We start from the raw sequence: 18,010 nt of genomic DNA, 5'->3' as shown, positions 1-18,010 counted from the left end.
AAAGCTTTTGCACAGGAAAGGAAACCATAAACAAGACCAAAAGACAGCCCTCAGAATGGGAGAAGATATTTGCAAATGAAGCAACTAACAAAGGATTAATCTCCAAAATGTATAAGCAGCTCATGCAGCTCAATAGCAAAAAAACAAACAACCCAATCCAAAAATGGGCAGAAGACCTAAATAAACATTTCTCCAAAGAAGATGTATGGACTGCCAACAAACACATGAAAGAATGCTCAACATCATTAATCATTAGATAAATGCAAATCAAAACTACAGTGAGATATCATCTCACACCAGTCAGAATGGCCATCATCAAAAAAATCTGCAAACAATAAATGCTGGAGAGAGTGTGGAGAAAAGGGAACCCTCTTGCAATGTTGGTGGGAATGTAAATTGATATAGCCACTATGGAGAACAGTATGGAGGTTTCTTAAAAAACTAAAAGTAGAACTACCATATGACCCAGCAATGCCTCTACTGGGCATATACCCTGAGAAAACCATAATCCAAAGCACAGTGTTCGTTCCAGCACTATTTACAATAGCCAGGACATGGAAGCAACCTACGTGTCCATCGACGGATGGATAAAGAAGATGTGGCACATATATACAGCGGAATATTACTCAGCCATAAAAAGAAATGAAATTGTGGTATTTGTAGTGAGGTGAATGGACCTAGAGTCTGTCATACAGAGTGAAGTAAGTCAGAAAGAAAAACAAATACCGTATGCTAACATATATGTGAAATCTAAAAAAAAAAATGGTTCTGACAAACCTAGGGTCATGACAGGAATGAAGATGCAGATGTGGAGAATAGTCTTGAGGACATGGGGAGGGTGAAGGGTAAGGTGGGATGAAGTGAGAGAATAGCATTGACATATATACAGTACCAAATGTAAAATAGATAGCTAGTGGGAAGCAGCTGCATAGTACAGGGAAATGAGCTCCGTGCTTTGTGACCACCTACTGGGGTGGAATATGGAGGGTGGGAGGGAGATGCAAGAGGGAGAGGATATGGGGACATATGTATACATATAGCTGATTCACTTTGTTATACAGCAGAAACTAACACAACATTGTAAAGCAATTACACTCCAATAAAGATGTTAAAAAAAAAGAAAAACCTGTTTGAACTAACATGAGTTCCATAAAGTTGCAGAATAGCAGATTATGTTGTATTTATGTGTACAAAACTCAGTTGGATTTCTGTTTGCTATCAGTGAACAATCCAAAGATGAAATAAAGGAAACAAGTCCATTTACTCTAGCATCAGAAAGAATAAAGTACTGAGGAATCAATTTAACAAAATAGCGCAAGACTTGAATAGTGAAAGCTGCAAAACATCATTGAAAGAAGTGATATAAAAAAAGAAATTATAGAAGACCTAAATAAGTGGAAAGACATCCCAGTTGGTCTTCAGATTCTATGAAATCCGTATGAAATTTCCAGCTGCCTCGTTCTGCAGAAATTGACATTCTGATCCTACAATTCATAAAGAAATGTAAAGGACTTAAATAGCCAAAACAGTCTTAAAATTTAGGAAAGAACCAAGTTTGAGGACTCACACTTCCAGATTTGTTACGAAGCTACAGCAGTCAGGACACTATTACTGGCATAAGGATAAATATATGAATCAGTGGGCTAGAACTGACATGCAGAAGTGCATTTATGGTCACTGTTTTGTGAGAAGGGTGCCAGGACAGTTGAATGGGGGATAGAATAACCTGAAAAGATGGTGCAGGGATTACCGGGCAGCCACATGCAAAAGAATGAGTTTGCGGAGAATTTTTCAAAATGGATCATAGACCTAAATGTAAGAGCTAAACTATAAAACTGAAGAAAACATAAGCATGTAGTTCTTCATGACCTTGGATTAGGCAAGAGTTTCTGAAATATACCATCAAAAAGCACAAGTGACAAAAAATAGATGTGACTTCATCAAAATTATAAACATTTGTGCTTCAAAGGACACTGTCAAGAAAGCAAAAGGAAAACCCACAGAATGAGATAAGTATTTTAAAATCATATGTTTAAGTACCCTGAGTATATAAAGAACTCTTAACAATAAAAAAAAACAACTCAATTAAAAAGCAGAGAATTCAGACAGTGTCGGTCCTTCATACCTGTGGGTTCTGTAGATTCAGTCAGCCATGGATAGAATATTTTCTCTAGATATGGAACCCTTGGATACAGAGGGCTGACTATAAGGGACTGGAGCATTCACTGATTTTGGAATCCACTGGGGGTCCTGGAACCACTCCCCCAAGAATATGAAGGGGTAATTGTAGATTTCTCTCCAAATAGGACCAATATGTATACAAAAAAGATATTCCACATCATTAGGGAAATGTAAGTCAAAACCACAGCGAGTTACCATGTCACACCTGCTAGAATGCTATAATCAAAAAGACAATTAACAGTGCTGGAGAGGATGTGGAGAAATTGGTACCTTTGTACATTGCTGGTAGGAATGTAAAATGATGGAGCAACTTTGGAAAAAAGTTGGCAGTTTCTCAAATGCTAAACATAGATTTACCTTATGACCCTGCAGTTTCATTCCTAGGTATAAACCCAAGAGAGTTGAAAACATTTGTTCACATGAAAATCTATAAATGAGTGTTCATAGTAGCATTATTCATAAAAGCCAAAAAGTGGAAACCAGAATGTCTATCAGCTATTGAGCAGATAAACAAATGTGGTGTATCCATACACTGGAATATTATTTAGCCACAAAAAAGGATGAAATACTGATGAATGCTACACCAGTCACTGAATTATACACTTTAAAATGTTATACTTTATGGTATACAAATTGTATTTCAGCAAAGCTGCTATTAACAAAAAGTGAACTAGAAAGGCATGATTAATTAAAAAAATATAAAATATGATTCCATATTAATTTGAAAAGCAAATATGAATATATTGTAATATGAATAGGAAACTTTGGAAGGATATATAAGAAAATGTTAATAGTGTTCCTCTCTGGGTGGTAGAATTATGGTTTTACTTTTCTGTATTCTTTTCTGTATTTCAATAATTTTTGTATATTTAATATGTTAATTTGTATAATAAAATTAAATAAATTACAAAAGATAGACATGAATAAATTTGGTGATTAGGGGCTTGTGACCTTTTAGGGGAATGGCCCCTTAGAAGGCTGAGTATGCAGCCCTTGCGGAGGGCAGTGAAGGAGGGACTTTGTGGTGATGGAGGCAGGCACCTTGTGTAGGTCATGGTCAGTAAGTTTGGCAGTGAACTTAGAAGGAGGATAGGCAGCTTGAGAGGTCAACGTGTGTGAGAGAGACTGAACATTAAAATAATATTGTGCATTAATGTTTTATGACATATATTATTTACACTATGTCCCAGTTGCATAAATTGGGCAGTCTTTGTTTTGTAAATGAGTAAACTGAGATGCAGAACAGGTTAATGGCTTGACCTAGATCATATGGGTCGTCAGAGTGGAACTCAGCCCTTTGATTCCAAAGCCAGTGCCTTTCCTGCTGTGCCAGGCTGCATCTGAGGGATTATAGAATAACTGCAGGGGTAAGAGTAGGGCTTAGGAATTGCAGAGAGGAAGGAGAACTGGGTCAGGGCCACAAGTATGGGAGTTCCAGCTGGAAAGGAGGATGGACAGTCTTTCTGTGATTGGAGAGAAGTGTGTGAAGATGGCCATTAAAAAATATCAGAAGAGAAGGTGATTTTGTACCAGTGCTTTTGAGGGGGATTATTGTTTTTGTTATGAGGTCAAGGAGTGAAACAGACCTCAGAGTAGTACTTTTTGTTTGTTAATAGTCATGTGGCTATTTGATATCAGCAATAATAATACTCTTGAGGCTTTTCAGAAACGCAGTCTTACTTTTCTTTTGTGCAGGTCTATTCTTACGTATAGCCGAATTGGGGGACGTGTCAAGACACTCACATTCTGCCAGGGTTCCCACTACTTAGCCATAGCGTCTGATAATGGTGCTGTCCAGCTTCTTGGAATTGAGGCCTCTAAGCTGCCCAAGTCTCCTAAAATTCATCCTCTACAAAACAGGTATCTATCTTTTGTGTTTTTTAAACTGCATTTAGTATGATAATTTAACCCTCCCTCTCTAACACAGTTTGGATCAACTGAGGACCTTTGAGAATTTACTTCTTTTTTTAAGCACATGAAATAAATAAAATTGTGTTTCCAACTCAAATCTACCACACATAGTTTCAGGAAACTATGTCTGCCTATTACTTTCTGCCAATTTGCCAAAAGGTCAGAAGGGCAGCTTTGAACTTGTGGCCCATCCCAGTCTGGAATCTGTCTGAATGACCTAATTATCAGTTACATCTTCTGTCTCAACTCTGGCTGGCTGATTTGAAAATGTGAGTGTTCTTCATTAAAGAAAATTCAAGTGTTGTCAGCATTTTGTTACTTGGCATTAAAACCTCTGAAAGTGATGGGAACACAGAGCAGAGGTTTTAGTCAGATGATTTGCTTATCATTTTAAAAACAAGGTCCTGACTGGTTTTATCTGAGAATTTCCTCCATTTCTTATAAATTGTGGTTGCCTGTAGATTAAACACATGCAAGGTAAGATATTTAAGATCAGGCAGAATAATTTTTCAACTGACTAGTATGTGCTGCACAATGAAAATTCCAGAAACGAATAAGATGTGTTGTACTCTCTAAGAAACCACAGTGGGAGAGACGGACCAGTGAACAGATGATTTCAGTGCAGTGTGACAGTGTGCCCTGTGACAAGGGTGGGGGGCCAGCTTGCAGGTGGATAAGGAAGAAGGCCTGGAGAGGGTGACACCAGATGTAGCCAAAGCAGAGTAGTTGAGTAGGGTGGGGCAGATAAGTCAGACCTATATGGTATTCTGGAAAACATCAAGTTATAGGGAGGAAAACAGATCCATGGTTACCACAGCTTGGGGATAGGGGTAGGGGGTGACTACAAAGGGGCTGCACAAGATACATTTTGGGGTGTGGAGTTGTACTCTATGGTTCTGTGGTAGAAGATACATGAAATGTATTTGTCATAATGCATAGAACTGTATACCACAAAATGAATTTTACTGTATACAAGATTAAAAAACACCAAAGCAACCAAGATATTGAGGGAGAGGTAGAGTGCAGCCTATGACAGTCAGTCTAACTGTTGTACAGATGAATCACATAGTCACGTGGAAGAGTAAGGGGAATAAAGGAGGCAGGTGAACAACTTGGGAGAACTGCAGGCTAATGACAAAAGGAGCTGAGCTCAAACGTTGTATTTTAGTTGGTTTTCACAGGGGTATGGTTTAATAATTCCAAAATGACTTTATTTGTACACTAGGGTTGAATAAATAAGTAAATGTACTATAGATAATGAGAGCCAGGTTTCTCACTGGAGGAAGGAAATTACAAACAAGGAAAGGGGGCTGGCTAGAATGAAGCCTGGTGCTGGATAGATATCGGTATGGACTCGATATCAGTATGACATATGACATACATCTTTGTGTATGTGTATACACACATGTATATATACACACACGTACATGTAGACACACACAAATAGATACAGAAATAGAGATGGGTCTGTGTGCATGAGGGTAGTATACAGAATATATTTACTAGCTCTGGCCGTTGTGAGGTACTAGACACAGGGGCACCCCCATAGCGATGAGCACTTAGCTCACAGACCTGGGTTTTAAATGCCACTCTCTGATAAAAGGGACCAGGACTCCTTGAAAAACTGGTTGATTCCAGAGCCTGGGCAGGGAAAACACAAGATGCATCTGGAGCATCCTGTGATGCCAGAAGGTTAGGAAGTGGTCAGTAAGAGCACATTGCAAGGGCGTTTGAGCCAGCCTGACAGAATGTCCCATGGCCAGACTTGGAGCAAGCTGAGCAACAAGAGGCAACGACTGTGTTCGGTCATAACTCAGAGGATAAAATAAATGTCCACAAGTCCATACTGACAGAGACGAGTTGACAGAGAAGTGGCAGCTTTTCCGTACAGAAGAATTCTAATAAGCGTAGAAGGACCAAGGGAAATAGAACACCACAGGCATGATTTGTCCACAGGTCCTAAAATTAGTGGACAAAAGTTTACACAGAAACAGGTTTTTGCATAGTCTGAAAAGCATTTCCCCTAAGTATAGAGTAGTTATAAATGGAAAAATAAAAAATAATAAGTTTACAGTGGAGGGTCCTGCCAGGCGCCACCTTAGCCGCATGATCCAGGTGGACATCACCGGCATCACGTGCTGATGTCAGGTGCTCCCGTCTGTGCACTGAGACGGGCACGTCACACATGTGGGCTCCCTCCCAGTAAGGTACCAACTCTTGTTTGTGAGAACACATGACATGACATTCAGAAATGTCAAGGTCGTGAAAGGACATACTGAGGCGCTGTCGTAGGTGGAGGAGACGCAGGAAACGCGGCAGCTAGATGCCGGGAGGTGTCTTGGTCTGGAGCGGTTAGGTCACCAGTGGGAAAACTGGTTAAATCCAACCATGTTTCGTACCTTATGGGTACTGTACCAAGGTCAATTTCTTAGTTTTGATAAATGGTCTATGTTTATGTAAAGTGTTAGCATGAGGGGAAGGTGAGCGAAGGATATACGGAAGTCTGTGTACTATTTTTGCAACTCTTCTGTAGTTCTAAAATAATTTTTTTAAAATGGTCAGCTATCATTGTCTAATGGGTCACAGAGTTTTTATTTCTTGACCATGGTTAGAATATAGATTCATCTTCAGTGGAGAAGGGTACTGTGTTTTTACTGACTGGAAAAGTCTTTGCCTTTTGATGTGTGTCTCCTTAGAGTCCTAGACCAGAAGGAGGACGGCTGTGTGGTGGACATGCATCACTTCAACTCTGGGGCGCAGTCTGTGCTGGCCTACGCCACTGTGAACGGCGCTCTGGTGGGCTGGGACCTCAGGTCTTCCAGCAATGCCTGGACGCTGAGGCATGATCTTAAGTCAGGCCTCATCACTTCCTTTGCTGTGGACATCCACCAGTGCTGGCTCTGCATAGGTGAGCTGCCTTTCAAGTCCTTGACTGGGTCTGGATGCTACTGTCTGGAGTGGCCTTCTTAGAAAAGCTCTTTCCTTTTTCTTCATTGGTAATTTTCCCCCGTGTCCTTTTTTCTCCCCATAATTATTATGTTATAATCACTTGTATTTTATTTTTTTCATTAAAAAACAGATTTGAAAGAATGAAATCAATATTCCAACACATAAAACAGTTTCCTCTTTTTCTTCATTCTTAAATGAGCCTCTTTATAATCATTATAGTGATCAGATTTGCTGGCATTTTCTTATTCTGCCAGGGAAGCAGCAGGCTTAGTTTATGGATGAAAGCATTTGAATTTGGGCACACTCGGTTTTAAATTCCATTAACCACTGGCAAGCTGCTTATTAACTCTTTTGGGTCTTAGTATCCTCATCTTCAAATGGGGCTCATCCTTTCAAGGGCTGCTTTGAGGAGTCAGTGAGGTAAAAGCATCCAGCACAGGAGAAGAGCTAAACAGTGGTTTCTTGTCTTGTGATTCCTCCCCACCCGCCTTTCCTCAAATGCTGAAGATGTACCCTGTGCTCTTGCTTGCTGCTTTCTTCTGTTTTAGTTTCACCTTTTTCTCTCCTAGGGCTTTGAACCTGCCCCTTTAGAAGGTACTAGAGTTTATTCATTCCCACTTGGCACTCTTTTTCAGAAGAATTATAATGTGCTGCACTTGAATATTGGTTTTTAGATTCCCTAACTTGCATGTGTGACATTAAGTATCTTTATTTTTATATAGTTTATATGAAATGCATTATTTTTTTGCCTTTTGTGTGACTAAACTGTACTGGTTTAGGAATATGTAATGCCAGGCCTAGAAGAGTAGCTATTACACATGTAGCAAATTAGCAAATGGCACTGGTGGCTCTCAGGGGGGCAGCCAGTACTGCTGTGGCTATTTGAGCCATTGTCCTGGAGAGGGGCAGGGTGACAGTGGGACCCGCTGCCCCTTTTGTCTTTTCCCACCCCTATCTCTCCACTGGAACTGGAGACCAATCTTGGTGTTGGGGGGGCATTATTCTTTGGGATGGGGGGCCTTCTCTCTATGGGGTTTAAGGTGCCATGGGCAGATATGCATGCATTCACCCCAGTTTCTACTGTGATTGGACACCCGTGCCTGTCTCCAGAATGTTTTGGAGAAAAGGGCACATGGAAATGATTGAAACTGATGATAGCTGCAAAGCTGCTACCACTTTGGGATTGGTAAAGTGATCGCTGAATGCCAGTAAACCACCTCTGGTTATTTAAGGCAGCCTGAACATTTTGAGTTATCAGATTCACTTTATGTCTTCTCTAGGCCTTCTGGGTTTTTTGTGGGCACTTTTGGCAGTTAGTAAGTGTCAGTAATTAATGAATCACTCGTTTTCACTTCACATCTGTTAGGCCGTTTTGTAGTAGCATCGTGCCAGTGCTTTGTATCTTAGGCGTAAGGCACTGTTTGACACTGGGGTTGGGGAGGGCAGCTTAGTGAAAACAAAGCCTTGTCTCCAAGTGGCTAAGCCAGGTTGAACGCGCATCCGTACAAAGCTCACAAATTACCACTTGATGACTGTAGCCTGCTGTGCTTTACCATGGGTGGTCACCTTCTGGACTTCTCCTCCCCTCAGGGACAAGCAGTGGCACCATGGCGTGTTGGGACATGCGGTTCCAGCTGCCCATTTCCAGTCACTGCCACCCTTCCAGGGCCCGCATCCGGCGCCTCTCCATGCACCCGCTGTACCAGTCCTGGGTGATCGCAGGTAAGAGGGAGGGCTGGCTCTCGGGGTTGGGGGCCTTTCTTGGAAAGTGCAGAACCCCCTGCTGCTTAGACTCATGTTCTTAGAGTTTTATTTTACATATGAGCCAAATGCTTGCTTTGGTTCAGTTCTGATTATGGAAGAAGTTCCCACCACTGATATCTCATTGTCATTTCTTATTTATCATGTTTCAGAATGATCTCATCAATCACACTACCACCTTCCATTCCTGTCTACCACCATTTCCTTTCCATTTATTTTCTTTCTCCTGTGTCCCCTATTTTTGCTAAAGTTGTCACCGTCTTCCTGGAAATCTTGTTAGAAGCCTTGAGTCATCCTTCTCAGCTGCCATTTCTGTTGAGTTTCTTGCAAGCTTCCCTCCCTTTCTCTTGTTGGCATTCAAATTTTCTTGTATGGATTCTCTGGCAAGACACTTGGGCAAGTCTTTGAAACTCATTTTCCTCAACAGTAAAACGTGGTTAAAAATACTTAGCTAGCAGAGGTTGTAAGAATTTCAGAAAACACATGTAACGCACATAGCCTGGCATGCAAGGAGTGCTTGATAAGTGGTAGCTCTCGTTACTCTTATGTTCCCTCACTGGTCCCCGTGCCTCTGGGCTCTTCCTGGTCCCTTCTCATCCACACAGTGCACCTCATGCACTGCTGCTGTGAAGGTCATCGTGCTGCCAGGTTCAATGGCCATGACTCAGTCTGCGTCTTACGGATTTGTCACTTGGTTGGTTGATCACTTCCTCTGTCTGAAACACTTTCCTCACCTGACTTTGAGGACATCACTCTCTTGGTTCTTCTGTTGATTGATTTGCTGGTTCTTCCTCCTCTTCCTACTTCTAAGCTGTAGCCAGCCTCAGGGCTCAGTCTTGGTCTGAACCTCTTCTCCTTCTGCACTGGCTCCCTGTGTGAGCACATCCAGTCCCCCGCAAAATAGTACCAAATTTATTCAGATTTTTATATGTGCCTGTGTAAAGTCTTCCCTAAGATGTCTGATAGCCGACTGAAACCTGACCTGTCCTGTCCACGCTGAACGCTTGGCTCCTCTCCACCAGCTGCCCGCCCCGTACCACCTCCTCGAGGACCAGCCTGCTCTCCCTGCAGTGTTGTCCCAGGGAGTGGCAGCATTCAGGCTCAAAGCTCAGGAGGAAGCCTGGCGTCATCCTTTGTTCTTCTTTCTCTCTCATCCCACTTCCAGTCCATCAGCCAGTTGTACATGTTCTGTCTTAAAATATGTCCAGAATTGAGCACCTTTTACTATTTCCATCACTGTCCCCCTAGTCCAAACAGCCATAATCTCTTGTCCCTATTAGTGCAACATCCTTGTAACTCCCTGCTTTTATTCTTACCAAAGACTGTTCTTTCTTCTGCTCAGTACCTTCCAGTGGCTCTCAAGTAACAGCCAAACTCCTCACCATGGCACAGAGACTTTATGGGATCTGTCCCTGCTATCTCACTGACGCTCTTGATCAGTCAGGGTTCCAACAGGAAGCACATGGCATACCCAAGGTAGGATAATTTGAGGAGGACTTATTGTCAGAGGAACTATTTACAAAGGTGTGGGTGTGAGACATAGTAAAGCACAGTGCAATAAAATAGGGCTCCAGCCACAGGGGCTTCCTGGCCTTTTCCTTGAACTAAGCACATTCCTGCTTTGGGGCCTCTGCATTTTTGGGGGGTTGTTGTCACCACTAGGATGTAAGTTCTGTGAAAAAGTGGTTTTTTTTGCATTATTTGCCTTCTTTTCCTCAGTGCCTAGGACAGTGACTGGTTCATAGTAAACATTGTTGGTTCAATAAATATTAATGAAGGAGTGAAGCCTGGGGTATTATCACTCTCTTGCTCAAAATTACTTTCGAGAAAGCCTCTCTCAGGCCTGCAGCTTCCATTCCCTAGAATCTTCCTTCCACTCTTCCTGTCAGATGTGCTCCAGTCAGACCACAGTACCCAGACATGGGTGTGTGTGCTTTACTCCTTCCATCCTTTCTGCCTGAAGTGATCCATGTGCCACCTGTGTCTCCAGCCTCACTTGCTCTTTCCGTCCCAGTGATGACACCTCCACGAGGTGGCCTTGATTCTCACCCACTGGATGTGACCTTTGCCTTCCTGAGTGCAGATGGAACTCTGCATTCTCTCTTTTTGTGCTCATTGTCTTATACTTTATATTTTTTTCTTTCCTTCTAGACTGTAGGTTTCTTTTTCTTTTTTAAATAAATTTATTTATTTATTTTTGGCTGTGTTGGGTCTTCGTTGCTGTGTGCGGGCTCTCTCTAGTTGTGGCGAGCGGGGGCTACTCTTCGTTGTGGTGCATGGGCTTCTCATTGCAGTGGCTTCTCTTGTTGCAGAGCATGGTCTCTAGGCACACGGGCTTCAGTAGTTGTGGCACGTGGGCTCAGTAGTTGTGGTTTGTGGGCTCTAGAGCACAGGCTCAGTAGTTGTGGCACGTAAGCTTAGTTGCTCTATGGCATATGGGATCTTCCCGGACCAGGGCTCGAACCTGTGTCTCCCGCATTGGCAGGCGGATTCTTAACCACTACGCCACCAGGGAAGTCCTAGACTGTAGGTTTCTTGAGGGCAGAGTCTGTTTATGCTTTGCCTTTGAACCCTACACTTCTCTCCACTTGGCTGGACACCAGTAAATATTGACTAGTAGGCTATAAAAAACATTTCTTTTTTGCACTCCAGTGTGGTGGCAGGGTCACAGTATTATTTAAAAGTATTCGTGAGTGTTTCTTGCAGGATGGGAAAAAATGGAAATGGCTGTAGGCTGACTACCTCTACCAAGACATGAATCCCTAAGAGCGGAGACCTTGTCTGAGTAACGTTCTGGCCTGTTTCCCTCAGCTGTCCAGGGCAACAATGAAGTATCCATGTGGGACATGGAGACGGGCGACAGAAGGTTCACACTCTGGGCCAGTGGTGCACCACCACTGTCTGAGTTACAGGTTTGCTCCAGTTTTTATTATAAAGGCCAACATAATCTCCCACAGCCCAAGCACTTTCAGGCATTTTGCCAAACATGATATTTGTTGGGCTTTTGGGTTATGTTTTAAATTTGGGTTTTTACTAAGTATTAGGTGGTCATTGCTACCGTGGGCTTTCCAGTTCCTGCTTACTGGTGTCTGCTTCTGTGGGTGTTTTGTTTGCCAGCTCCATAAGGTTTGTGATGTCTCTTTGGAACCCCAGTAAAATATGGGTTCATTAGGAAAAGCACAGATTAAAGCTTAGATCATTAAAAAAATGGAACATGACCGCTCATACACACTTTTTTAAGGGTGCTTTGTGGGGTCAGAAGGTAGGAAAGATTTTTTTCTCCTTTAGTTGGGGTCCTTCTCATCCCAAATAGAGAATTTTGGGAAGCTGAACAGGCTTTGCTTCTTTATTCAGGATGATATAGAGCAAACGCATTTTAAATTCCCAAAGAAAGAAGATCTAAGACATACATGATCTGTCTCTGGTCTCTTCAGTTAACCACAGACAGCTGACTTGTCTCTAGAAACGGCTACATCCTGTATGGGCTACACTGGTGTCTGTTATTTGACTCTTTATTTCTTTATTTCCTTTAAGCCTTCTCCTCACAGTGTCCACGGTCTCTACTGTAGTCCTGCAGATGGGAACCCCATCCTGCTAACAGCTGGCTCAGACATGAAAATAAGGTACAGTAAAGACACTTGATATCCAGTGCTTGAAAGGAGAAAGGTAGCAAAATGTGGATGGATACTGCGGTTACCACTAGGTGTTGCTTATTATAGATACCAGCAGCAGTGTGATGTTTAATGTCATCTGCTTCTTCAGGGACAGCTGTTAATACTTCATTTGTAACTAATTTTAGGCTCTTCTAGAAGATTGTCTTTTCCTAATGCAGAAGAGAACAAGCTAGCATTGATGAGTGTCAGCCAGTAATCATTAGTCCCTCCCCTCCTTCGAGATTATCACCAATTGTTTCCTTTACCCCAGGTTTTGGGACCTGGCTTACCCAGAGAGGTCCTATGTCATTGCAGGAAGCACTAGTTCTTCATCTGTGTCCTACTACAGGAAAATCATTGAAGGCACCGAAGTCGTCCAGGTATAAGCAGTCTTTCTTTCTTTCAACATTTGTAGGAACAAAAACGGCTTTCATAAATATCATGTTGATTCAAATAAATGGCTTGGCCAAGAGTGGCACTATTTCTTTGAATTTAAAATTATGTTTTATTTTCTCTTGACTTTTCTGTATTTTTAAAATTAACCTTTATTAAAGTAGAATGAACGTAGAAAGTGCATGTGTAAGTACACTGCTCAAAATAAGCACTTCAAACACTTGCCAAGTCCTTAAAACAACTTTATAAAGAAGTGCCTTTATTATTTTCCTTCTGCAAATGAGAAAGTTAAGCACAGCGAAATTGAACACGTCTAAGGTCACCCAGCTAGTACAGCAGCGCTGGGACTCACACCTGGCTGGTGGGGCTCAAGAGCTTGTGTTCTTGAGTCAGGCAGAGGCTGCAGAGGAGATGACGTACTTGCCAGTGCTGGGCCGGGTATGTGCTCAGTAAATGAGGGGCTTCCTTTGTCACAAGTAACAGTGAGCTTCAGAAGGGCTGGAGTGTCTGACGGGTGTTTACATCCACATCCCGGTTGTCTCTGCCTCTCTGTTCTTTCCCTTTGTTCTTTGATGTTGACAGAGGTAATATGCACAGATTATTGGCCTATTTGTAAGTTTTCCGTATTTGTAAGTCGCAACTTGTGGAGTCCAGTGACCAGAAACCTAGAACATCACTTTGAACTCTGTCTGCTCAGTGTCTTTGTGAAAGTGTGACTCCTTCACGGGAGGGCTAGCCTAAACAAGAACAGTATTCCTCAGAAGCAGGAGGACAGACAGGCGGTAGAATGTGCTACAGCCTTTAACTTCTGGCTTTCTCCTTGACTTTTAACCACGAAACAGGAAATTCAGAATAAGCAGAAAGTGGGACCGAGTGATGATGCCCCTCGGAAGGGCCCAGAATCTCTGCCTGTAGGTCACCACGACATCATCACGGATGTCGCCACGTTCCAGACGACACAGGGCTTCATCGTGACTGCTTCTAGAGATGGGATTGTTAAGGTTTGGAAATGAAAACTGGGTGATTTGTATAATTTGTAAAAATATATAAATATACTATAACTCAAGAGAAAAAGTATTTTTAGAGAACAGAGTGGACACAGATTCATTTGCTTAATTTTCAGAATCATGTCTGTTTCATGATTAAACAAATCCCATGCAAGGTGGTTAAGGAAGTTGCTGGCATACTTGTGTATATCTCAGCTGGAATTAGCCAGACAATAGTATCTGGGACTTTCTTATTGTATATATCACAGAGGTGAGGAATTTAAAATGCTAAGACTTAGGTGATCTCAGTTTACTTTGTATTAAAAAAGATGACTGAAAGTTGGTTGTAAGCTATTATAATGTAAACACATTTTTTGCTATTAAAAATGCTATTCAAACCAGCCAATAAACTGTATTCAAGTATCTTAAGGGGTTTTTGTTTGTTTTTGTTGGTGTTTTTTTTTTTTTTTTTTTTTTTTTTTTTTTTTTTTTTTCGGTACGCGGGCCTCTCACTGCTGTGGCCTCTCCCGTTGCGGAGCACAGGCTCCGGATGTGCAGGCTCAGCGGCCATGGCTCACGGGCCCAGCCGCTCCGCGGCATATGGGATCCTCCCAGACCGGGGCACGAACCCGTATCCCCTGCATCGGCAGGCGGGCTCTCAACCACTGCGCCACCAGGGAGGCCCTGTTGGTGTTTTTAACAGTAAACATTAGCAGAAGAATAACCTCTCCAGCAGCACGTGTTCTGAAGACATGGAGACGGTGTTGCAGGGACTCAGTGAAAGAACTAGGCCTTGTGTCCAGGTCTCTGGATTCTCAGTATCATGCTTCCTTCTCTAGCCCATCTGTCTTTCTTCCAGTTTTAGAGCTGGCCTTATTAGATGTTTAACCCTGTAGACTTGATCTCCTGTGTGTCAGCTCCAGAGTAGTGTGTCTCTTCTTGGTCATCATTACTGTTTTTTATAGGCTCTACTATAAATTCTGAAACTTGGCCCATCAGCTTGCTTTTATCCAGTGTATATTATTTATTAAATGTGTGAAAAGAGAAAAATAAAAAGATTAAGCTGTTAAAAACATGCCCCAAATTTATATTTTTAAAAGACCAAAATTTGGTCTTTCCCACTAAAATAAAACCTTCAAAATTATTGATTATTGTTCACACAGGAGCTTCTCCATCCACATTTAATTGTCATCCACTTGCAGAAGGGTTTATGGTGTTCAAAATATTTTAGTTTGAAATTAGCTACAGGAGTCTGTAAAACCAAGAAGTTGAACAGATAATCTAAGTCTAGGGAAAATACTCCAAAAATTTAATTTGTATAATTATATAACTTAGTATGGGACATAACAGTTGCAGTGCATAGGATTCAACACACTTAGTGTTTAGACAAGTAAACAATAAAACTATCAGAAAACCCCATCATTCAGAGAGGTCCAGGTCAGGAGTGATGGACTCTGATGGGCGGGGGAGCTCAGTGGATCCATAGAATATGCAAATTTGACATTGGCGTTGTCATGTTGTAGTGCCTCTGTTTCCCTTAATGTGTGCTAAGACCATATTTATAGAGGTTCTAGCTACTAGATCAGATTTAGAGTTTGCAGAGGTTGGAGGAAGTTTTTTGAGACATAAACTTGTTCTGAAAATGGGCCCCAAGCCTGGAGCCATTAGATAAGCCACAGACTGATAAACTTGGGGAATGCTGAGGGAAGAGATGGAGTATGCTGATGGAGCTGTAATCCTTTTCCCCGCTACCTTCCTACCACTCATTCTCCCCACTTAAAAATCCGCCCCCCCCAGCTTTATAAAGGTCATTTGGTTGAATTGTTACTGAGTATTACAATCTGATGCCACATTGAGTTTGCATTTCTTTTTGACTTCCAGGGGTTTTCTTTAACACGTTTGATTCATAGTTCAGTGTGGAGATAATAGAAGAAATTGTCCTTTATAGTCAATTAATTTATAATTCTATATCAAGAACATCACTGCTTATTTGTGTGATTCTTGGTTTAAATAGGGTTTTGTTTAATTTACACTCAATTTGTGGTACTTTCCCCTTTAAGAGAAAGTGATAAATCATGGAAAATGCTAATATTTGGGATTAATATTTTTAAAAGGAACTTACTATTTACACTATGCTTCAGACCCCTCACCTACTAATGATTAAAACGATGACCCAAAATGCTAAAGTAATCTCAGTCACCAAGGAAATATTTGTTTGGTGTACTTTACTTAGCAATGCCAAAAAGATAGACAAATAACATTTTAAAAGTATTTCCAACAATAAACAGAAGAAAGGAATTTTTGCTTAATCCTGAGTTAACCAGAAAAATCCCTTTTATTAAAATACCTCTTAAATATTGCTCATCAATTTCCTGTACTTGAAACAAATTTTTCCTGAACTCCTGAGCACCATTTAGGATACATGAAGAAAGCTGATGTGCTTTATTCTTCTGTGTTACCTGAGTATGGATACAACTTTTTAACTCCTTGCTCTTTGGAGACATTGGGAGCTATTTCTATGGAGTTGCCTGGGTAAGGATGGCAGAAATGATTTGTAAAAACACTGCAGATGGCTCTTCTTTCCCAGGTTTTATGAAGAGAGGTGTAGAAGAGAAAGTCAGATGATACCTGCTGGTCTTTGGTGTCCATAACCCTGTGCCCCATGCATCCACGCAGGGCCTCCCTCCCTTCCTAGAGAGTATGGCCATCTGTGCAGCCAGGCCACTACCACCAACTGTGGAGCCAGCTCTTAAAATTTGACATTATGTCTAAATTAAGTATTGCTACTTTGGTGTCTAGTTGTTGAAAACATTAGCCCTATCTTAAGATTAAAAATCAGTTATGTGATCTGGATGGGAGTGAGGAGAAAGAGCCACCAGAGATGCACTTTGAAGACCTTTCCTGTTTCACTCCGATCTCTTTTCGCATCTCTGGCGCCCCCGCCCCCCCATCAATAAGGATTTGTAGATTAAGACATGGACACCTTTATCTTTTCCAAACTCGGTGTGCATTTAAGCTCTTTTTAGAGCTCTGCCCGCCCTCTTTGCTGCTGCTCACTATTTACTAAAGAGCTACCTGATGGGTAACTCAGAGCTTCACCCACGACATGTGTCTTTCCTATTCTTGTCTAAAGAATACATGGATTAGTAAAAATAATAATAATAATGATAATGGGAAAGAAATAATAAAAGTCTATCAAAATGGCCAGGCAGGGGGCTTCCCTGGTGGCGCAGTGGTTGAGACTCCGCCTGTCGATGCAGGGGACACAGGTTCGTGCCCTGGTCAGGGAGGATCCCACATGCCACGGAGCAGCTGGGCCCGTGAGCCGTGGCCGCTGAGCCTGCGCATCTGGAGCCTGTGCTCCGCAACGGGAGAGGCCACAACAGTGAGAGGCCCACATACTACAAAAAAAAAAAAAAAATATGGCCAGGCAGGAGGCTCTACATAATTTATGTTCTGGGGAAATATGAGTTTCTCAGTGAGTTAAGGAGGATTTGGAGCTGGGAAAAATTACCCTCTGTTTCTCACCTGTCCAAGCAAACAAACAACCACACAAGATGGAGGAAAGCTTCCCGCACAAGCCCACTGGCGATCCAGTCAGTCCATACAGAGACCGGGGTGTGTTAAAATGGAGTCGTCGAGGAAGGTCAAATTTTCAAAGTTACGACATACAAACGGCATCAATTTCTAGGGTTAATGTTACGATCTCCCAAAACATTAACCTTTGGTTAAATAGATGAGCATTAATCAGTCCTAAGCTGAGAAAGAAGGCTTGGTTTATAGAAAGTGGACTGGACGGAGACCTACAATTTAAAACTCATGAGTGTTGGCCCATGTATATACACGTATACACGTTATAACATTTAGCTTCAAATTACATCGCAATTAGACTTTTCAAAAGACTCCTTTTATTTTTCCATCTTTTAATGATAACAGTTCTTGAACATACCAGTCTCGGAATTATCAGGGATTATCAGGAATGGTCAAATAAATGGACAAGATATATCTTAATACCAGAGAGTGCAAGGGGTCAAGTTCTCTGATGACCCACCACCTGTGGCCAGGAGGTCCTCCAAAGCGGACTTGGATGCAGACAGAAATCCAAGTAAAAGTCATCCAACGTTGTGTTCATGAATTTAGTTATTTAAGCCCAGAGTCTTACCATGCTTCCTGAGG

The 18,010-nt window shown here is 41.9% G+C and overlaps 1 protein-coding gene across 1 annotated transcript in view; it reads left to right on the top strand.

The window, feature by feature from the left end:
- PIK3R4 (phosphoinositide-3-kinase regulatory subunit 4) overlaps positions 1–13,861 on the top strand; it is a gene marked incomplete at both ends in the record, with an annotated part of 86,958 nt that extends 73,097 nt beyond the window's left edge. The window contains 7 exons of the mRNA XM_079704569.1: positions 3,877–4,041; positions 6,789–7,000; positions 8,632–8,763; positions 11,614–11,714; positions 12,337–12,425; positions 12,727–12,835; positions 13,691–13,861. Of these exons, the coding sequence (XP_079560695.1) occupies positions 3,877–4,041; positions 6,789–7,000; positions 8,632–8,763; positions 11,614–11,714; positions 12,337–12,425; positions 12,727–12,835; positions 13,691–13,861 (979 nt within the window). The remainder of the gene's footprint in view (positions 1–3,876; positions 4,042–6,788; positions 7,001–8,631; positions 8,764–11,613; positions 11,715–12,336; positions 12,426–12,726; positions 12,836–13,690) is intronic.
- Between the last annotated feature and the right edge of the window lie 4,149 nt (positions 13,862–18,010).

The sequence above is a fragment of the Hyperoodon ampullatus genome (genome assembly GCF_949752795.1).
Source record: "Hyperoodon ampullatus genome assembly, chromosome: 5".
Classification (NCBI taxonomy): Eukaryota; Metazoa; Chordata; class Mammalia; order Artiodactyla; family Ziphiidae; genus Hyperoodon; species Hyperoodon ampullatus.
The sequence above is the reverse complement of the archived record's forward strand: the minus strand, read 5'-3'. Positions and strand labels throughout refer to the sequence as shown.